Source organism: Trichomycterus rosablanca, chromosome 4 (assembly GCF_030014385.1).
Source record: "Trichomycterus rosablanca isolate fTriRos1 chromosome 4, fTriRos1.hap1, whole genome shotgun sequence".
Classification (NCBI taxonomy): Eukaryota; Metazoa; Chordata; class Actinopteri; order Siluriformes; family Trichomycteridae; genus Trichomycterus; species Trichomycterus rosablanca.
In genome coordinates this window covers 56,134,990-56,158,671 of record NC_085991.1, presented here as the reverse complement: position 1 = coordinate 56,158,671, position 23,682 = coordinate 56,134,990, and the positions used below count along the sequence as shown (strand labels likewise).

At 47.5% G+C, this 23,682-nt stretch overlaps 1 protein-coding gene across 1 annotated transcript in view; it reads right to left on the bottom strand.

The window, feature by feature from the left end:
- The window catches only part of slc22a23 (solute carrier family 22 member 23), a 46,015-nt gene that overhangs the window by 9,307 nt on the left and 13,026 nt on the right, over positions 1-23,682 (bottom strand). The window contains exons 2-6 of the mRNA XM_062994596.1: positions 15,527-15,630; positions 15,288-15,442; positions 4,590-4,758; positions 459-577; positions 271-373 (exon numbers count right to left, since the gene is read on the bottom strand). Coding sequence (XP_062850666.1) covers positions 271-373; positions 459-577; positions 4,590-4,758; positions 15,288-15,442; positions 15,527-15,630 — 650 coding nt within the window. The remainder of the gene's footprint in view (positions 1-270; positions 374-458; positions 578-4,589; positions 4,759-15,287; positions 15,443-15,526; positions 15,631-23,682) is intronic.

The window sequence follows — 23,682 nt, the reverse complement described above, 5'->3', positions numbered from 1 at the left end:
CTCTAAGGAGCAGGAAATGACCTGGTGTTGCTCCGTCTCCCCCCTGACTTCAGGTGGATATGGCATTGCTGGGGCTAGAACTCCTAATGAATGGGTGAATCCCATGGTGAACCCTGGAGAACACCTTCACCCTTTATGCAGACTGGAGCATTTGCAGACCTTCTTGGTCCTGGTCTCCCACTATGGTTAAAAGTTGAAGCTTACAAACTGATGGAGATCTTCTCATCTATGGAACCACAATAGCAGTAGAATAAAGAGAAGAATATTTACGAGTTAACACAGAGCACCACGATGTTCTTCCACAGGTTCCTCGTGCCCACCATCTTCACTATGCACGTCTTCTTAGGCTTCTTCTCCAGGACCCTGTTGAGCTCTGATACACACACACAGTTACGATTACACCAGTGATGTCACATTACCGTACTGTCTTAGCATCACTAGTACTCGTTAGTACTTACCTGTGATGAGCTCGTGCGACTCCGGGTTAGCATTCTTCTTAGCGATGCGCTCGATGAGCCATTTCGAGCGACTGTACTGCTGCGTCGCTAACAACCAGCGCAGAGACTCCGGGAACAACCTGAGAGGACATAAATATATGAACACCAACATTTCATAAACAGTCGTATGCAAACGTTTGTGTTTACTAATTTAGGGTCAGAAAGGTCAGACTGACATGAAGTGTGAGAACTTTCAATCATTCCACGAGCTCATGTAGCGTTATGGGCCACACCTGAGCGGTACGTTATACAAGTGCACCAGTGACTCAGCTCAGGGTGGAGTCCATTCTTCCTCCCTTTCTTAAGACCCAGCCAGTAAACACTATCTTCTGAACCTTCTCAAGGTCCCACAGCATCATTAAGGTACACTATACTGCCAGAAGTATTCGCTCGTCTGCCTTCACACACGCATGAACTTGAGTGACTCCCATTCTTAATCCATAGGGTTTAATATGATGTCGCCACCCTTTGCAGCTATAACAGCTTCAACTCCTCTGGGAACGCTTTCCACAAGGTTTAGGAGTGTGTTTATGGGAATTTCTGACCATTCTTCCAGAAGCGCATTTGTGAGGTCAGACACTGATGTTGGACGAGAAGTCCTGGCTCACAGTCTCCGCTCTAATTCGGGTTGAGGTCAGAACTCTGAGGTCAGGACACCAAACTGGCTCATCCACGTCTTTATGGAGCTTGTGCACTGGTGCACAGTCATGTTGGAACAGGAAGGGACCATCCCCAAACTGTTCCCACAAAGTTGGGAGCATGAAACTCTCCAAAATCTCTTGGTGTGCTGAAGCATTAAGAGTTCCTTTTTAAGAGTACATTTTGGAATTTTAAAGAGACTTGGCTCTCATCAAGGTGACCTTTTTTCCTTGAAAGTCCGAGATTATTTCAGCAAGATGATCATTGCCCTCAGTTCATCACACATTACAAAGTAGAAATTAATAGAAACAATGATGGAACACAGGGAGGAACACAGGGGGAACACAGGGAGGAACACAGGGAGGAACACAGGGGGGAACACAGGGAGGAACACAGGGGAGGAACACAGGGGGGAACACAGGGGAGGAACACAGGGAGGAACACAGAGAGGAACATAGGGGGGAACACGGGGAGGAACACAGGGGGGAACACGGGGAGGAACACAGGGAGGAACACAGGGGGGGAACACAGGGAGGAACACGGGAGGAACACAGGGGGGGAACACAGGAAGGAACTCATGGGGGGAACACAGGGGGGGAACACAGGGAGGAACACGGGGGAACACAGGGAGGAACACAGGGGAAACACAGGGAGGAACATGGGAGGAACACAGGGGGGGAACACAGGGAGGAACACAGGGGGGAACAAAGGGAGGAACACAGGGGGGAACACAGGGAGGAACACGGGGAGAACACGGGGAGGAACACGGGGGAACACAGGGAGGAACACGGGGGAACACAGGAGGAACACAGGGGGGGAACACAGGGAGGAACACGGGAGGAACACAGGGAGGAACACGGGAGGAACACAGGGAGGAACACGGGAGGAACACAGGGGAGGAACACAGGGGGGAACACAGGGGAGGAACACAGGGAGGAACACGGGAGGAACACAGGGAGGAACACAGGGGGGAACACAGGGGAGGAACACAGAGAGGAACATAGGGGGGAACACAGGGAGGAACACGGGGGGGGCACAGGGAGGAACATGGGAGGAACACAGGGGGGGAACACAGGGAGGAACACGGGGGGAACACAGGGAGGAACACAGGGGGGGAACACAGGGAGGAACACAGGGAGGAACACAGGGTGGGAACACGGGGAGGAACACAGGGGGGAACACGGGGAGGAACACGGGAGGAACACAGGGGGGGAACACAGGGAGGAACTCATGGGGGAACACAGGGGGGGAACACGGAGGAACACGGGGGGAACACAGGGAGGAACACGGGGGGAACACAGGGAGGAACACAGGGGAAACACAGGGAGGAACACAGGGGGGAACACAGGGAGGAACACAGGGGGGGAACACAGGGAGGAACACAGCGGGGAACACAGGGAGGAACACAGGGGGGGAACACAGGGAGGAACACGGGGGGGGAACACAGGGAGGAACACGGGGGGAACACAGGGAGGAACACACGGGGGAACACAGGGGGAGAACACAGGGGGGAACACAGGGGAGGAACACGGGGGGAACACAGGGAGGAACACGGGAGGAACACAGGGGGGGAACACAGGGAGGAACACGGGAGGAAAACAGGGAGGAACACGGAGGAACACGGGGGGAACACAGGGAGGAACACAGGGGGGAACACAGGGGGAACACAGGGAGGAACACAGGAGAAACACAGGGAGGAACACAGGGGGGAACACAGGGAAGGAACACAGGGAGGAACACAGGGAGGAGCACAAGGAGGAACACAGGGGAGGAACACAGGGAGGAACACAGGGGAGGAACACAGGGAGGAACACAGGGGGGAACACAGGGAGGAACACGGGGGGAACACGGGGGGAACACGGGAGGAACACAGGGAGGAACACAGAGAGGAACATAGGGGGGAACACGGGGAGGAACACAGGGGGGAACACGGGGAGGAACACAGGGAGGAACACAGGGGGGGAACACAGGGAGGAACACGGGAGGAACACAGGGGGGGAACACAGGAAGGAACTCATGGGGGGAACACAGGGGGGGAACACAGGGAGGAACACGGGGGAACACAGGGAGGAACACAGGGGAAACACAGGGAGGAACATGGGAGGAACACAGGGGGGGAACACAGGGAGGAACACAGGGGGGAACAAAGGGAGGAACACAGGGGGGAACACAGGGAGGAACACGGGGAGAACACGGGGAGGAACACGGGGGAACACAGGGAGGAACACGGGGGAACACAGGAGGAACACAGGGGGGGAACACAGGGAGGAACACGGGAGGAACACAGGGAGGAACACGGGAGGAACACAGGGAGGAACACGGGAGGAACACAGGGGAGGAACACAGGGGGGAACACAGGGGAGGAACACAGGGAGGAACACGGGAGGAACACAGGGAGGAACACAGGGGGGAACACAGGGGAGGAACACAGAGAGGAACATAGGGGGGAACACAGGGAGGAACACGGGGGGGGCACAGGGAGGAACATGGGAGGAACACAGGGGGGGAACACAGGGAGGAACACGGGGGGAACACAGGGAGGAACACAGGGGGGGAACACAGGGAGGAACACAGGGAGGAACACAGGGTGGGAACACGGGGAGGAACACAGGGGGGAACACGGGGAGGAACACGGGAGGAACACAGGGGGGGAACACAGGGAGGAACTCATGGGGGAACACAGGGGGGGAACACGGAGGAACACGGGGGGAACACAGGGAGGAACACGGGGGGAACACAGGGAGGAACACAGGGGAAACACAGGGAGGAACACAGGGGGGAACACAGGGAGGAACACAGGGGGGGAACACAGGGAGGAACACAGCGGGGAACACAGGGAGGAACACAGGGGGGGAACACAGGGAGGAACACAGGGGGGGAACACAGGGAGGAACACGGGGGGAACACAGGGAGGAACACACGGGGGAACACAGGGGGAGAACACAGGGGGGAACACAGGGGAGGAACACGGGGGGAACACAGGGAGGAACACGGGAGGAACACAGGGGGGGAACACAGGGAGGAACACGGGAGGAAAACAGGGAGGAACACGGAGGAACACAGGGGGGGAACACAGGGAGGAACACAGGGGGGAACACAGGGGGAACACAGGGAGGAACACAGGAGAAACACAGGGAGGAACACAGGGGGGAACACAGGGAAGGAACACAGGGAGGAACACAGGGAGGAGCACAAGGAGGAACACAGGGGAGGAACACAGGGAGGAACACAGGGGAGGAACACAGGGAGGAACACAGGGGGGAACACAGGGAGGAACACGGGGGGAACACGGGGGGAACACGGGAGGAACACAGGGAGGAACACAGGGGGGAACACAGGGGAGGAACACGCCCCCATCCTGACTTTTCTGGAAACAGGGATGGTAAAACACATGTAACACACACACACAGTAAGCACCGGTCCATATACAGGTGGACGGGCGTGTTCACCTACCAGATGTAGGTGAGCATGAGCAGTAGGGGGCAGATGATCACCGCTTGCAGTATTTGCCAGTTCGAGCAGATAGTGGCGAGGCCCGGCATCAGCAACTGCCCCGCTAACACCACAAAGTTAGCGACCATCGTCATGGAGAAACGCCAGCCGGGCAGACACAGCTCGATTCCTGAGGACACAAACGATAGGGTTAGGGTTAGCAATCAGCATCAATGGGTCTTTGATCTTTACATTAATTCTAATTCTTCTCTACCAGCAAACACGTCGCGCCAACCTTCACCAGGAACTGTAGTGAGAATCCAGAGACTGGTACCAGGGTTCTATTGAGCGCTTTTATTTCCCATCCTGGTAGCGCTACCCCCTGCAAAATGCCCAGATCGCATCCATCTATTCAACTCACGTTTTTTATGCCAGCTAGCTTTGCAACACCAGGTTCTGAACCGTTGGTGTCACTGAACACACATCATGGGGTGATCTGGACCCAGTAGACGTCCTTACTGCCCCACTACAGGCTAACTGTGAGCAGTGTGAGGTTGGGAAATCCCATACAAACCCACATGGGACTGAACACACCCAACCAGTACAGGTGAACACATGAGGGACCAGGAATTATCAACAGGCAGCCCAGAATCAGTATAGCTGGAGTCAGGGCCACCAGTGAGGGGCCCCCGGTGCACCAGTACAGGTCCGGGACAGATGTGGGACGTCACTGGGATGTCTAATGGTCATTAAGAGAGAACTGAGAGGTGTGAAATAGTCTGAGCACTGGGCACTGAGAGAGCACCAGCGGTACCCATCAGCACGGCGTGTCCTCACAGAACCTCGCTGATGCTATTTGTGGCTAATCTCCCTACCATATTAATGCATGTCTGGCTCACTTCCCAGAATTCCCAGCACAGAAAGCTCAGGGTCAAACGGTGGCGGCCTAAGAGACCACCGGGTCCACAGGGGGTAGATCAGCATTTCAATTAGCAGCCTCAGGAGAGTGTGTGTGTGTGTGTGTGTGTTAGCATTAAAGTTCAGACGCTAATGGTCCTCGGTCACATGACCTTGTTTTGGCTAGCAGAACCACATGACACATTCAAATACACTGTACACTGCTGACCACAACACACACACACTAGCAAATATGAAGACACTCTGGAGCCTGACTGATCCCTGACTGGAGATGCCACCACACCAGCTCTCATCACGTCTACTCACTGATCACATGGAAACCTGAGAACCTTCTCAATACGATTCACCTGAAGGTGCACTAGTGTGGACCAGGCCTCAGAAAATGAGATCTACAGAAACATCCACCACAGTCCATAACCCTGTGACAGAGACGTTCACAAGTTAATGTAGTGTAGAAATAAAGAAATAATCTGTAAGTTCAGATAAAAACAACAACAGATTAGCGAGTGTATTTAGCCGTTTTACTTCGTGTCTTTACTTTCCTCCTCATTGTGTAAATGAATGTAATTTCTGTAACAAGAAGGTTCCAGTTAAAAGCTTCAACTGATACGTTTTGTTTTCATTACAGAACAAAAGCGCTCGATAAATCACGGCACAGCGGCCAAAATCCCAAACACGGCAAAAACAATCATAACCGCTGCTTACCTGAGCTTCTGTTCTTCCAGATGCTATTACATTTATAAGCGTGCGTCCCATTAGGAACAGAATCCGTTATTTTGTAAATGTGCTTATAATTAAAAACCTCCAAACTTTTCCCGGTGGTGAAGTAAAACAGGAAGTGGTTAGAAAGCCGATCGAGCGTTTCATTACCGCGTCATCTGTGTGACGCAAACCGAATAAATGCAAATAACAGCATTTCTTACTAACAATTACAATCAGAAGCTCTGATTGGTTCAGAAAGCGTCTTTCAACCATCAGCACCGATTCTGTAGGAGCGTTCCATTCACCCCGGTCGTTCCTGTGAAGTGCACTACGTAGGGTACTCCACCATTTTAAGTCAGATTCTGATCCAGAGGTAACGAGAATGTTCAGATGAAGTGAACTTCAGACTGTGTAGGGAGTAGGGAGCGACGCTTCATCACTACACCGGAAGCTGCTGGAACATTTACACATTGTGTGTGTTGTGGGTTAAGATGGCCGGAGCGTTATTATTATTATTATTATTATTATTATTATTATTATTATTAGACAGCAAAATATTTTAATAATAATAATTAGAGATAATATACTGTATAATTATCACACGTAACTAATGTTAACACGTGCTGATGCTAGAGACTCTTGTTGTCTGAGTAATGAGTCGAGTCTGAAGTCGCTGTGTGTGCAGACTCGAGTCCCCGTCTCTGCCCTGTGATAACCTTACCAGCAAGAGTAGAGACTGTTATAGTCACAAAGGAGGTGGGGGAGAATCCATATACATTTCCATGCTTTTGGATTGAGGTGCCCAACAATCACTTAGTCAGTTCTGTACATTTATAGCCAGGGTTAAGCACTAATCAGGTTTTATAGGAGCTATACTGGTGAGAGTTAATGGAATGATTGGATCTATTAGATCTGTAGGAGATCTTTATTATTGAATTATTTATGGAAACGTTATTGTGGTGATTAAATGAAGAGATGAAGCCTCGTCTCTGTAACTGTGAGACGTTCCAGGTGATGTGAGAGGTCCGTACAGATAACCAGCACACCGGTCCAGATCCTCCTCACCTCTGCTCACCTACCCTAACACACCGTCCATTTATTTATTGCACCGTTCTGTCAGCATCAGCACAGTAATGATCTTTATTTCATGTCCAGCACTGTGGAGATGTGAGTTAACCTACAGCTCCACCACCCCAGTGCAGAACCGTTCATGTATGTCTGAAGATCATTAGAATGTTTCTAATATTTACAAGTTCATGACATTTATTTAGAGTACTTGTGTTATTCTGCTACTGTGTGACATTGTGCTAACAGTGTAGAAACCACTGAAGTAAGATTTAGCCTTCATACACTGTTAAAACTTAAAATAATGTATGTTGCTGATGGATGGGTGGATGTATGGATGATTGCTGGAAGGATGAACAGATGGATGAATGAACAGATGATGGATGGCAGTCTACTATCTCAGTTAAAGAAGGAAGTATGCTAATATTCGTCTGCAGCCTAGCTAATGCCAAGTTCACACTACACGACGTTCCAAGTGTTCGGGACGCTGTACAGTTCTCACTACACGCCTGGATCTCTTGTAATCGGGAGTCTTTCAGGTCGGTGTGTATTTCACACTACACGACTGATGGGTGATGGGGGGTCACACACTACACCATCCATCACCAGCATGAGTCTGTCTGATCTCCCAAACTACGTTCTGTCACAAAAACACAGGTGAGAAGTGACCCCTCGTTTAATGATATCACGTCCAAAAATGCACGTCAGTAAGTAGCGAGAGATCAGGGTTTGTGTGCTGATGTTGGCTACGTGACCAGCAGGGGGCGTCTGTTCCTTTCTGTAGTGAGTTGTAGGTTTATAAATATTGTTTGCAGTGCATTGTGGGTATGATGGTTTGGCATGGACAATAAGGTCACAGATACTGTAAAGCTTGTGTGTGTGCTGATGTATTCTGATAGTAACTACAGTATATTACACCCCTGTACCACGTTTTTACCCTCCTGCCCCGGGTTTACCCTCACCCTGTATCCTGCCTTCTCATTGGCTGTAGTTCAATATAGCACTCGCTGCCACTCGCCGACCGGTCCAGATATTTAACATGCTAGATATTTTTCTCAAGCTGCTCGGATCGAGTTGTTGATCGGTTCACACACGCCGGTCGAGAGTCTGTCGAGAGTTTCGATCCCCGAGTGAAAGCCAAGTTGCTCCCGTGTAGTGTGAACCTGACTAACAGCAGAGATGAGTTCTCCATCGAGACAGCAAACAAACTCTCCACCTGAACTTCGTCCACCCTCCATCAGATCCTTCAGTCTGACTCTGAAACTTCTGACTAGAAACATCCTCACAAACGTCACCGTATTTATTTGATTTAATTATTTTCTGATAATCTGGTTCTAGATGAAGAAAAGAACTTGGATAAATCATGACTTCTAACAGGAGGTCGTTACGCTCATCTGTCCATGACTGAAGTGAAATCTGATGCTAGCTAGTTTAGCGAGGTCGGACCTTACGTCTAATTACAGGATGCGGTTTGGGACGCAGCCAGGAAATCCCGTGTAAACAATGTGAGCGTAAGCGGGGGGCAGCGGATACGACGGGAGTGACGAGTGACGTGGTTCCTCACAGTCAGAAATATCTGGACAGTAGGGAAATGGGAAGAACACTGCACCGGAACCGAACTGTAACCTCCGAGAGAACTGGAGCAAACGGTAAGCCTATTCCTGATCCATTCACTCCCAACACTGGGATTGTTCATGTACGTTTGAGAGGTTTAAAGCCAAATCTCACAATATAATAATAATAATAATAATAACAATAATAATATCTAGTGCACTGGAGCGCCCCCTGTGTTCTAGTCTACGTACTGCACATTCACAGGGAACAGAAAAGCATCTGAGTGAGAATCCAGACGAATGGAGCTGAACATCGACATGAATAACAGTGTAGAATTATCAACTCTATTCAGACACTGAATCTAATCACTCAACACCACACACGCTCGTCTGATGTGACTGTGATGTGATGAGTCCCCGGACAGACTGAATTCTGATCCAGACCGAGTTTGTTTGTGAGTGTTGAGAAACCGCTGGTGTTGCTGATTCACCAGACGTTACTGTGAATCAGGGTCAAAGGTAAAGCGTACACACACACACACACACACACACACACACACACACACCGATGTACATGTTTTTTGGATATATATATACACTGATCAGCCATAACATTAAAACCACCTCCTTGTTTCTACACTCACTGTCCATGTTATCAGCTCCACTTACCATATAGAAGCACTTTGTAGTTCTACAATTACTGACTGTAGTCCTTCTGTTTCTCTACATGCTTTGTTACCTCCTTTCACCCTGTTCTTCAATGGTCAGGACCCCCACAGAGCAGGTATTATTTAGGTGGTGGATGATTCTGCAGTGACACTGACATGGTGGTGGTGTGTTAGTGTGTGTTGTGCTGGTATGAGTGGATCAGACACAGCAGCGCTGCTGGAGTTTTTAAACACCTCACGGTCACTGCTGGACTGAGAATCGTCCACCAACCAAAAACATTCAGCCAACAGCACCCCGTGGGCAGCGTCCTGTGAGCACTGATGAAGGTCTAGAAGATGAGCGACTCAAACAGCAGCAATAGATGAGCGATCGTCTCTGACTTTACATCTACAAGGTGGACCGACCAGGTAGGAGCGTCTAATAGAGTGGACAGTGAGTGGACACGGTGTTTAAAAACTCCAGCAGCGCTGCTGTGTCTGATCCACTCGTACCAGCACAACACACACTAACACACCACCACCATGTCAGTGTCACTGCAGTGCTGAGAATCATCCACCACCTAAATAATACCTGCTCTGTGGGGGTCCTGACCATTGAAGAACAGGGTGAAAGGGGGTTACAAAGCATGTAGAGAAACAGATAGACTACAGTCAGTAATTGTAGAACTACAAAGTGCTTCTATATGGTAAGTGGAGCTGATAAAATGGACAGGAGGTGGTTTTAATGTTATGGCTGATCGGTGTATCTGGAGTAAGAACAGCATACCAACAGTGAAACGTGGTGGTGGTAGTCTCTTAATAACTGATGGAGGAATGAATTCTGCTCCGCGAGTCTCACCAGCGCTGATGGACCAGCAGGTATCAGGTGTAGAGGACGATGAGTGTAGGTGTGGAATTAATCTCTCTCTGTAATAACTGGACCGATGATTTAAACGCTGTAAGTGTGTAATCGTGTTTCTTTATCTTAAATTAAAGTTATAAATATATATATAACACACACACACACACACTCACACACACTCACACACACACACTCACACACACACTCAGTCAGCAGTAAGGTCTGACCTTTATCCTGCTGTATCAGCATCTCTGCTCCATCTGTGTGTACTGAGCCTGATCAGATCAACTGGCTGTGTTCCAATAACACACTACTCACACTTACACTGCTCCCTATAGTCCCTTTACTTCCTGCACCACCACCAGAACCTCTTCTACTCCCTTCATTCAGTCTTACAACTCAGACTGTATACACCGATCAGGCATAACATTATGACCACCTTCCTAATATTGTGTTGGTCCCCCTGACCCGTCAAGGCATGGACTCCACTAGACCCCTGAAGGTGTGCTGTGGTATCTGGCACCAAGATGTCAGCAGCAGATCCTTTAACTCCTGTAAGTTGTGAGGTGGGGCCTCCATGGATCGGACTTGTTCGTCCAGCACGTCCCACAGATGCTCGACACCTCAAACTGGTCGTTGTGCTCCTCAAACCGTTCCTGAAGTATTTTAGCTTTGTAGCAGGGAGCTTCATCCTGCCATCAGGGAAGCGTCTCCATGAGAGGGTGAACATGGTCTGTAACGATGCTCAGGTAGGAGCTACGTGTCAGAGTAACATCCACATGGATGGCAGGACCCGAGGTTTCCCAGCAGAACGTCGCCCAGAGCATCACACCGCCTCCTCCGGCTCGCCTTCTTCCCATAATGCATCCTGGTGCCGTGTGTTCCCCAGGTAAGAGACGCTCACACACCCGGACGTGATTCATCAGACCAGGCCGTCTTCTTCCATTGCTCCGTGGTCCAGTTCCCATGCTCACGTGCCCATTGTTGGTGCTGTCGGTGGTGGACGGGGGTCAGCATGGGAACCCTGACTGGTCTGCAGCTGTGCAGCTCCATACACAACAAATTGTGCTGCTCTGTGTATTCTGACTCCTTTCTATCAGAACCAGCATGAACTTCTTCAGCAGTTTGAGCTACAGGAGCTCGTCTGTTCGATCCGACCACACGAGCATCGATGAGCCTCGGCCGCCCATGACCCTGTCGCCGGTTTATCACTGTTCCTGATAGATACTGACCACTGCAGACCGGGACTCACCCCACAAGAGCTGCAGTTCTGGAGATGCTCTGACCCAGTCGTCTAGCCGTCACAATTTGGTCCTCAGATCCTCACGCTCGCCCATTTTTCCTGCTTCTAGCATCAACTTTGAGGATAAAATGTTCACCCCCCACTAACAGGTGATGATGAGTTTTAACCGCTGAGCTACCACCGACCTTAACTCCCTAGTCTTCCATACCTCCTACACTCCTAACACTTCTTGTTCTCCCTTCTGTATTTCACAAGCAGGCCCCTAAACTGACCTCTAGCTGGGGGCCCTGCTAGGAATTTCAGGGCCCCTGCACATTTCATGCCTCACCTCACCACGAATTTTCACACCACTCCTGTGGGAACCTGATGTTTGTGTTTCTAAATGTCATTACTAGGGATGTCCCGATCCGATCTCACAGATCGGGATCGGGGCCGATCAAGGCATTTTTAACTGATCGGAAATCGGCTTTACTAATGCCGATCATAACCCGATCTTTTGTTTTACGTCAGCATGTCCGCTGTGTGGAAATACTTTAGATTGGAAAGTGAAACGAGTCCAACAGTGAAGTGTAACGTCTGTAATGTGAGCGTTACACGAGGCGGTGGGAGCAGAGCTGCGTTCATTACTGTAGAATTTTACTGTTTATACGGTGTGTGAGTCCAGGATCACTCCGGTTTACTAAACAATCACTTTTAATCCCAGTATGAAAACTTCAGGACCATAACATCCAGCTGTTACCAGTTTACGTGTTACAAGACTGAACGACATCTCAGTATCGAGCGCTCTGATTGGCTTAGTTATGTAACCGAGCGTGGTAGTGATGCACTCGCTTAATAAAGAAATAAATGCACGTTATATTCACAAATTGTCGGGAGCATAAAACTTTATTAACTTCTTCTGTTCCGAATAGCGGACAGCTAGAGCCGAGCACGCTATCCCATGCACTATGGAAGCCACAAAGGGTCAAAACACACTCACTTTGCGTAGAAACGTCCATCAAACCATCGTCACAATACAAGCACTTTAAGAACTGGCTTTCTTTCATAACAAAAGAGAGACTTTCCATTTTATTTTGGTATTCAGGTTTTACTGTAATGCTGTAAATAACTTATTTGTTTTTTTATATTCAAGTTAAGCTGCTACACGACTTGTGAGTGGAGATTTTTGTTCATATTTAGTGTATCACTGTATTAAACAGAATTATGTTCTTTGAATATAAAGTTCAAAGTGAAACTGTAATTATCTCACTTCATTTTTACTACAATGCTGCACTAGGTTTGTTTACTTTTATTTTGTAAAAAAACATTAAGCAGTAGTTTGGATGCAGGCAATTTTTTTCCTTCAGCACTGCAGAGCTATTCAGGTGTTAAACATGTACACTGGATTAATGTGAATAACTGTAATGTAGTTGAAGTGTGCACCGTGTGATCAGTATTATCCAGTTCTTATCTAGACAATATCTAGAAAATACAAGTATCGGTTTGAGAATCGGTATCGGATCAGGATCAAAATTAAAGATCGGGATCGGGACATCCCTAATCATTACACAGTTTATTCCAGTGACCCACTACAGAGCGTGTCTGAGGGAGGGAGGGCTGGATAGTGACTCCTACTGTCCGGCTGAGGTAATGGCATGAGCAGTGGTAGAGGAACGTGCTGGTCAGAGTAAAGACGTGACCCACAATTCCACACATTTTAAAATAGGCGTGAACTTACCTGCAACTCTTCTTTACCAACAGAGGTCACCAGAGAGCACGATTATAGTATTATATTATTATTATATTTATTATTATTATTATTGTTTGTTTGTTTGTTTGTTTGTTTTTTAGGAACCAGTAAGATCTTCAGCTGTAACGATGTGTCTCAGATCAGAACAGTCCAGACTCTGATCTTCTCTGTGGTTCCTCATGGATGTGAAGGCTGGACAATAAAAAACTGGACAGGAAGAGGACTGAAGACCTTTAAACATTGGTGCTGTAAAGACGTTTGAGACAGATGGATCTTCAACCAGATCAAACCCAGATACTCAAACTCTGGTCACATCATGAGAAGAAGCGGTTCTTTGGAATAGAAGATTATGCTTGGAAGAGCAGAAGGTAAAAGAGGAAGAGGACGGCCAGCATCAGGATGGATGAATAGAATAAAGCCGTTAAGAATAAACAAGCCGTTGAGAAACATCGTCCACGTGGTCACCAGGAGTCTGAATCCTCTAGAGATGATGATGACGGTATTTTGGAGGTGTGATTGAGGTCAGAGTGATCAGATGAGATCTGGATTATATTTAATCTGCAGCGGCTTTAATCCTGAGCTGAGACCACGTGGAGCTTCAGAACATGATCATGATTTTATCTACTACATCCTCCACCAGTCCACGACTCCTGTTACCCAGCAGCTCTGAAGGTCTGAAAGCTCCTCATCTGAGACCTGATCATGAAGGGCAAGATTTGGCCCCACAGGTTTTCTAAAACCTGCCCACAACAGCCAAACGTGGACAGTGAACGATCAGAAATAGGCTTACTGTTGGATCCAGTTCTCTCTGAGGGATTTGGATGGCAAACAGCAGAACGTTTGGTTCCAGAGCAGCGTTCTCCACTGTTCCTCCGGTCTACAGGAGAGATCAGCTTATACAAGCTATTGTTTACGCCCACCTGTAGACCAAAATCCCTGGACACCTTCTCTAAGATACTGGACTAGTGATCAGGAGGTCGCCTGTTCAAGCCCGAATGGTCACAGTTACACCCCTAAGCAAGGCCCTTAACCTTAACAACCAGTCACGGGCCAGTCAGAGTGTCCATGCTGACTCATGTCCATTCCCACCTACAGTGGACACACAGGGACCTGCACTGGACATGGGAGAACTGGATCTGGTCATGGGAGAACTGGATCTGGTCATGGGAGCACTGGAACTGGACATGGAAGCACTGGAACTAGACATGGGAGAACTGGATCTGGTCATGGGAGCACTGGAACTGGACATGGAAGCACTGGAACTAGACATGGGAGCACTGGATCTGGTCATTGGAGCACTGGATCTGGTCATTGGAGCACTGGACCTGGTCATTGGAGCACTGGAACTGGGAGCACTGGAAGAAGGTTCAACTTTTGCAGCTCGTCCTATGGGTGTAGATTCGGTTACAGCGTTTTTATTATTCTGGACCTTGATCCAAACAAGTGAAGTGTTTACAACAGCCCGGCGTGTCCTAACACTCACCACACACATTCCAAAATCCTCACCCACCCACACTGACCCGGTCAGGGTTCCAAAACAAGACCCACATTGTGTAGAGGCAGCGCTAATACTGCTAACCATCTCATACATCCATACTGTGTACACCAAAACACACCACATACAGAAACAGCATCCGTCCACTGTGGACACGTCCCAAATTACACTTCATACTCACTATAGAGTGAACAGAAAAACCATCAGTTCATTGTGGACACGTCCCAAATGACACTCTGTATTCACTATAGACACGTTCTGTGGACACGTCCCAAATTACACTCCATACACTATAGAGTGAACATGAACACCCAGTCCACCGTGGACACGTCCCAAATTACACTTGTATTCACTATAGCAGAAACACTATCCTTCCATTGGACACGTCCCAAATGACACTCCATACTCACTATAGTTTACAGAAACCTGCATCTGTCCACTGTGGACACGTCCTAAACCACCCACCCTACCGGACAGGCCCCCTGTTTGAAGTGTTGGTACTTACGGAGGACGTAGAGAGACAGTGTGATTCCAGCGAGCCAGAACCCCTCGAAGAACCTGAGGGTGCTGAACATGGTGACGTCCACGGAGAACGCCACGGCCAAACCGAACACCAGCGTGAAGAACACCGACACTATCAACACCGGGTGACGCCCAAACCTGCGACAAGATAAACGCTGAGGTGAGCAGATGTGTTGGGTGGATAAATGAGGAGGAAATGTGGTCACATGATCCGGTACTCACCAATCAGCCAGAACTCCCAGCATGAGGAAGCCGAATATGGAGCCAACCAGGAGAGAGAACTTGGCGATGTGGACCTTCCACGCTGATCCACACACCAGGTTCCACTGTGAACACACACACACACACACACATGTACACGTTACTCACAGGTCAGAACAGGACCGAGGCTGCGTCCCAAATCACACAGTAGTGCACTAAGTAGTGTGTAATTCCTGACTGGAACCTGCCGTCACTCACAGGGTCCAGAACCTCACCGTCACCTTCATTCTGACCTCTAAATCCTTTATAACTCCTGTTAGGATTACTTTTATTTTAATTCTAATCCTTCAGGCGACCCGAGCTGAAGTGTGAAGGTCCCTGTTGGGTTTGTCCGGCCACTGTGGCCCTCAGCTGCTGTTCCAGGGGTTTCTGGTCCTGGATTCTGTAGAGTATCTTCAAGGCAATGTCTGTTGTAAAAAACGCTACACAAATAAGCTTGCTTAACAAGTTCATGATCGGGTGTCTTCATACTTTTGGGCATTTACTGTATGAGTTAACCTGGATAAACACCGAAAGAAGATAAATTATTAGAGACTAACTTAAAATACATCAAAATAAAACACACATAAACAGACCCGAGCTTGGGTTAACACCACCCAGACCGCCTTTATCATAAACAGTCAAAACTAACTTTAACTTTAACTTCCCTAATGTCATCTAGTTCTCTAAAAAAGAGCAGTATATTATCTACTGCCAACATGAACCTGAATTCAGAACATATCTTAATCTATCGTCTATTGTACACTACTCCATCCGTCAACACTTGGTAATGGACAATATTTAAAAATAGCAACAAAAACAGCATTTTATACTGTATTAAACTTATTTAACAATGTAAACCCTTGTGCAGCAGTGAATTATTCAACCCGCTTCGACATATCAAACTAAGGATTACGGCTGGGTTTATAAAATCGATTTTTCAATCCAAATCGATCTTTATTTGAATGATCCGATATCGATATTTTTAAAATGAGCCCCTTTTCACGGTGTTCACGGAAATCTGTAACCCACTTTAATCTCGCGTGACCAGCCACTGTGTTTTTCCGCGAGATCTGACCTGCACATCAGTTCGGCACGGCTGAAGCTCAAGTAAAGATGCCCCAGAACCTGAGGGCAGACGTCTGCATCTGCGATGAAATTACCTTCAAGTTCTCCCCGTGCCAAAAAAATTACGGAGGCTCTGGTAACTTTGATATGTAAGGATGTACGTCCATACAACGCTGTTGAACACGATGGCTTTCGAAGCATCATTAATACTCTGGAACCACGTTATGTTTTACCCACACGCAAACATCTGAGTGAAGTGGCCGTTCCAAACCTGCACTCAACGTCACTTAGGTCGACAGAGAGGGTTTACATCACATGTACACTGTTGTAGCGTGTCGGACATGTAAAATAATAATAAATAATTAATGATACTGTTTTCTGTTTTGGATGAATTATTTATGTAAACACAAATATTTGTAATAACGAGTGTTCTTTGTACAATTATCACATTCGTTCTCTGAACATCTTTACATATTTAAACAAAACCTGTTAATGTAACTCAATTATGCCTAAATGTGTTGAATCGAAATCGAATGGATCCAGGAAATTAGTGGTGATACCCAGCCCTACTAAGGAGATATATATACAGTGTATCACAAAAGTGAGTACACCCCTCACATTTCTGCAAATATTTCATTATATCTTTTCATGGGACAACACTATAGACATGAAACTTGGATATAACTTAGAGTAGTCAGTGTACAACTTGTATAGCAGTGTAGATTTACTGTCTTCTGAAAATAACTCAACACACAGCCATTAATGTCTAAATGGCTGGCAACATAAGTGAGTACACCCCACAGTGAACATGTCCAAATTGTGCCCAAAGTGTCAATATTTTGTGTGACCACCATTATTATCCAGCACTGCCTTAACCCTCCTGGGCATGGAATTCACCAGAGCTGCACAGGTTGCTACTGGAATCCTCTTCCACTCCTCCATGATGACATCACGGAGCTGGTGGATGTTAGACACCTTGAACTCCTCCACCTTCCACTTGAGGATGCGCCACAGGTGCTCAATTGGGTTTAGTCCATCACCTTTACCTTCAGCTTCCTCAGCAAGGAAGTTGTCATCTTGGAGGTTGTGTTTGGGGTCGTTATCCTGTTGGAAAACTGCCATGAGGCCCAGTTTTCGAAGGGAGGGGATCATGCTCTGTTTCAGAATGTCACAGTACATGTTGGAATTCATGTTTCCCTCAATGAACTGCAGCTCCCCAGTGCCGGCAACACTCATGCAGCCCAAGACCATGATGCTACCACCACCATGCTTGACTGTAGGCAAGATACAGTTGTCTTGGTACTTCTCACCAGGGCGCCGCCACACATGCTGGACACCATCTGAGCCAAACAAGTTTATCTTGGTCTCGTCAGACCACAGGGCATTCCAGTAATCCATGTTCTTGGACTGCTTGTCTTCAGCAAACTGTTTGCGGGCTTTCTTGTGCGTCAGCTTCCTTCTGGGATGACGACCATGCAGACCGAGTTGATGCAGTGTGCGGCGTATGGTCTGAGCACTGACAGGCTGACCTCCCACGTCTTCAACCTCTGCAGCAATGCTGGCAGCACTCATGTGTCTATTTTTTAAAGCCGACCTCTGGATATGACGCCGAACACGTGGACTCGACTTCTTCGGTCGACCCTGGCGAAGCCTGTTCCGAGTGGAACCTGTCCTGGAAAACCGCTGTATGACCTTGGCCACCATGCTGTAGCTCAGTTTCAGGGTGTTAGCAATCTTCTTATAGCCCAGGCCATCTTTGTGGAGAGCAACAATTCTATTTCTCACATCCTCAGAGAGTTCTTTGCCATGAGGTGCCATGTTGAATATCCAGTGGCCAGTATGAGAGAATTGTACCCAAAACACCAAATTTAACAGCCCTGCTCCCCATTTACACCTGGGACCTTGACACATGACACCAGGGAGGGACAACGACACATTTGGGCACAATTTGGACATGTTCACTGTGGGGTGTACTCACTTATGTTGCAGCTATTTAGACATTAATGGCTGTGTGTTGAGTTATTTTCAGAAGACAGTAAATCTACACTGCTATACAAGCTGTACACTGACTACTCTAAGTTATATCCAAGTTTCATGTCTATAGTGTTGTCTCATGAAAAGATATAATGAAATATTTGCAGAAATGTGAGGGGTGTACTCACTTTTGTGATACACTGTATATGTTCAGAACAACAGCATTCAAAGAAGTGAGGATCTCACATACATCCGGTTTACGTTTCTTCAGCCTTCATAGTCTCGTAAATATACTGACACACAGGATCCGAGATCGCTGTGCTATCTATAAGAACAAAAGAGTTTTCTCTTCTAAGTCTCCAGTCCAGTACGTTTATTCATCCGCTACTTTTATCCCTGATAAACGCCGTGGCATCCTTCGGACTGTGGAACACTAAAGAGTTTCGCTGGAAACATCGACCCGAATCTGATTCCCCCGGAGCGCAGCGTTTGTTTCGCTGGGTCGTAAACCTTTCTCTGTCGCTGCACCTCCGTGGAGAAATCGGAGAAAAACTTCACCTGTGCCGTCCCGTATTTTGTCTCTGAAGTTAAGAAACTTCATTATAGCCGCTCAGGTGGCGCAACGGTAAAGTACACTAGCGCGCCAGAGTTGGTCCTCACACCATCCCTTAGTCTGGTCTTTCCCACCCAGCAGACTGGAAGCCAATCGTGCCTGCAAACAGGACCTACAACTGGTTGGCAGGCAGAGGTAGGAGTGTAGAAAGTAGGGGCAGGTCCACAAGAACCCATCTCCAAAAAAACCAATGCAGGAACCCAGTCACACCAGTACAACGTGCCATGTATATTAGACACCCAGTGGTAGAACTGAAAGTTTGGTAATGCAGGACCCCCAGTGGCTTTATTCTCCCTCTAATTCTATTCATCCATCCTGATGCTGACCGTTCTCTTCCTCCTTTACCTTCAGCTCTTCCGGACCGGCAGCAGAGCCGAGATTTAAATCCGGGAGCTCAGAACCTCAGCGCTGGTGTGGCACCGTGTTGATCTTCTGTGTTATCGTGTCAGTGTTCCCGTCTCATCTCATGTTCTGATGAACTCTGGTTCCCAGGAATGTGACGTGACGTGTCCTAATACTGGTGGAACCATGGATTTCCAGGAAGGCGAGTGAGGTGGGGTTCTTCCTGAATCATCTCTACAGTCCTCATGTGTTCGGCTCGGTGACACGCCCTGACACACTTGACACACTTCCTCGCCCCATCATCATCACTCGTGTTCCAGTGCTGGACGTTCACTCACCGGTGAGAGCAAACAACCCCATGGAGAACCGCTACTGAGATACAGGGAGCTGGAGGGGTGGACATCGACGCTGACATGTCACTTCCTGTTGGTGAGGAAGTCATTCGTCCACAGGCAGACATGAAGTCTACAAACAAGGTCCAGGCGCCGTGTGAGCAGCGTCCAAGAGATTGAGGGTAAAGGTCCTGCTCCTAACGGTTCAGTATAGGGGCAGAGGTAGCCTAGTGGTTAAGGTACTGGACCAGTAATCAGAAGCTCCACCACTGCCAGGTCACCACTGTTGGGCCCTTGAGCAAGACCCTTATATTAAAATATATTAATATAATCATGAGTGGATCAGACACAGCAGCGCTGCTGGAGTTTTTAAACACCTCACTGTCACTGCTGGAATGAGAATCGTCCACCAACCAAAAACATCCAGCCAACAGCGCCCCGTGGGCAGCGTCCTGTGACCACTGATGAAGGTCTAGAAGATGAGCGACCGACTAGGTAGGAGTGTCTAATAGAGTGGACAGTGAGTGGACACTGGATTTAAAAACTCCAGCAGCGCTGCTGTGTCTGATCCACTCATACCAGCACAACACACACTAACACACCACCACCATGTCAGTGTCACTGCAGTGCTGAGAATCATCCACCACCTAAATAATACCTGCTCTGTGGTGGTCCTGACCATTGAAGAACAGGGTGAAAGGGGGGTAACAAAGCATGTAGAGAAACAGATGGACTACAGTCAGTAATTGTACGGTGTATATATACAGTATATATGATGAATAAAGCTGTTCTCATTCATTCTTCTTTAATTCAGAAACAATAAGGGGTATTAAGGGCCACGCCTTAGGGCCAATGTTGATGTTTTGAGTCTATGTGGAAACCTTATATTGTTCTTGTGAGTGTATAGTTCTTATTTAAGACCCCTGAAGGCCAGATAGTCAGATCCATTGTTCCTTGGACTTGGTCCATTGTTTTCCTCTGATTGTTGGATTTCCGGATGAAAGACGCTGACAGATGACATGGAACAACATTTCCACAGGAGACAGATACAACCGACATGAGATACGACCCAACAAACAACTGTGAGGGTCTGAGGGTCTTAGAAACGTTCAACTCTTCTGATTACAATTCCTGCTGCCCTATAATCTGTCTCACCATGATCCTGTAACCGACACAGCGGCTTCACCGTCACTGTGGGCTGCAGTAACTCCAGACCAGCAGGGGGCGGTAATGTGGAGGAAGTTCATGACAGAAGCAGAGGCTTTAAAATGTAGAGGGAAAAGCACTGATGGTGTTTGGATGGTTTAAAGCATTTTCCATGAACGTTCATGAGCTTGGTTGAGGAACCTGAGTGCTCACGACTCTTTTAAGGTTTTGTGTTTGTTATACCGGTTAGCAGCATTGCTAACAAAGCAGCGGCTAACCTACAAGGGGACTGGATCACAACACCACCTCACTGAAGTCACCTTTCCCAGCGGAGGACTCGTCTCAGCGTCTCAGGTTTGATCTTTATTATTCTCACTGTGTGACACTGAACTGTGTTTGGGTGAATGAAAGGCCGCCGTGCCTGAATTACCCCGCTAACAGGTGACCCGCTAACAGGTGACCCGCTAACAGGTGCCCCGCCCTGCTCCCCTACCTGATCAGCTCCTCAGTAGAGAGGATTCTAATCACACATGAAATCATAATCAGATTATTCAGACGCTCTACTTTATGTCACTGCACCAAACCTCTGAATCAGCAGGATGAAAATCCCCACTGACCCTCACTGACCCCCACTGACCCTCACTGACCCCCACTGACCCACAGCATCCACATGATTTCACTTTCAGTTTCCCAGTGCTGAGATCTTCCCTGATCACCGGGGGTTTCCTCACCGTCCACGATCGTACCGCTGATTCAGTGCAGGGAAAATCCATCATCAGCTGAGTCATGAACACATGAACCACACCAGAAACCAAATACTGTTTATGTACTTCATCACCCGGTACAGTCAGTAGTGGTATACCTTTCACCTCATTTCCTCCTCTGAATGTTCCACTCCTGGCTCACAGACGCCGAGAAAAACGTTTCACAGATTTATTAACTACAGATAAAGATCAGAATCATAGAATCAGATTGTAGATCCTGATTGGTGGTTCAGGATGAGTTTTAAAATCAATAATAAGAAGTAATAATAATTAATAATAATAATAATCAATAATAATCAATAATAAAATAATAATAATAATGATGATTAATAATAATAATAATATTGATAATAATAATTAATTAAGTTTTGTTCATTTACTTGATACAGCTGGTACCTTAAAACTGGACCTCAGTGGGTTCTGGGAGTGGTGTTGAGTTTTAAAGACGTTGAGTTTCGAGCTATTTTCCCCCTTAAGGATGTTTGGGGAACCTGTTAATGCGTCCATGGTCCCGTGGAGCTGCAGATATTTTAGTCTCATGTAAAATAATGAGGTTGTTTTTGACACTTAAACACTGAAAATAACACAAATATAATATAAACTCCTCCCTGTTTCACTTTTAAACTTGTGTTACAGCTCCAGCTTCTGAGAAATGGTGAGAATCAGAATCAGCTTCTCCCAGAGTCTAAAACGCTTCTGGTTGAAAATAAAGCTTAACGTGGTTTAATGTAGTAAAAGAAGGAGACAGGAGCACTAAACTTCTCTTCATTATTACTGCTCATAAGTTCCTCCACTAATCACATTCCTCACTCGCTGTTTTACTACAGTAAGTCACGCTAAGCTTCTCATGTGAATGCGCCGGTGCTGAAGGGAATACGGTATTCCAACATCGAGCATCTCCACCATTAAGAAGCGTCAGGAAACAATAAAGAAGTAAAACTAAAGTGCAGCTTTTATTGTATTTGTATTGGTGTGTAACTGTTAGTAATTGTATTTCAGTGTGTTTATATTATATTTGTGTTATTTTCAGTGTTTAAGTGTCAAAAACAACCTCATTATTTTACATGAGACTAAAATATCTGCAGCTCCACGGGACCATGGATGCATTAACAGGTTCTCCAAACATCCTTACGGGGAAAAATACCTCGAAACTCAACGTCTTTAAAACTCAACACCACTCCCAGAACCGACTGAGGTCCAGTTTTAAGGTACCAGCTGTATCTGTAACGCCTGAGCATGAGCGCAGCACCATTATGGAACCCTGCTGTTGTACCAGTATGGATTTAAACACGTCCACACCGGTGCTGTGCTAGTGCTAGCGTTAGCATTAGCGGTTGGGTTAGCGCTAGGTTGTGTAGCCTGGAGCTGAATGTGTGCGTGACTGCAGACAAAAAATCAGCAACGACACTTTGTTCAAACACACACACACACACACACACACACACACACACACACACTAACCTCACTGTGTACACGTGTGTGTGTGTGTGTGTGTGTGTGTGTGTGTGTGACCCTGAACAAGCCCTGACTCATCACACACACACACACACACACTAACCTCACTGTGTACACGTGTGTGTGTGTGTGTGTGTGTGTGTGTGTGTGTGTGTGATGAGTCAGGGCTTGTTCAGGGTCACACACACACACACACACACACACACACACACACAGAGTTATAAGGAACGTCTGTCAGGAATTCTGAGAACTCTGAACATTCGCTGTAGCAGCAGAAACGAGGATCCGCAGGTCAGAAGTATACGGACGGGTACTTAGATGATTAATGTGGAGGTGCAGGAAGTTCTGACATGATTTAACGTTGATTCATGATTCCTAAGAACTGATTCCGATTATGATGAAGTTCACGTGTAACCGGGCGGAGCCTACAGACGGAGATTCAGA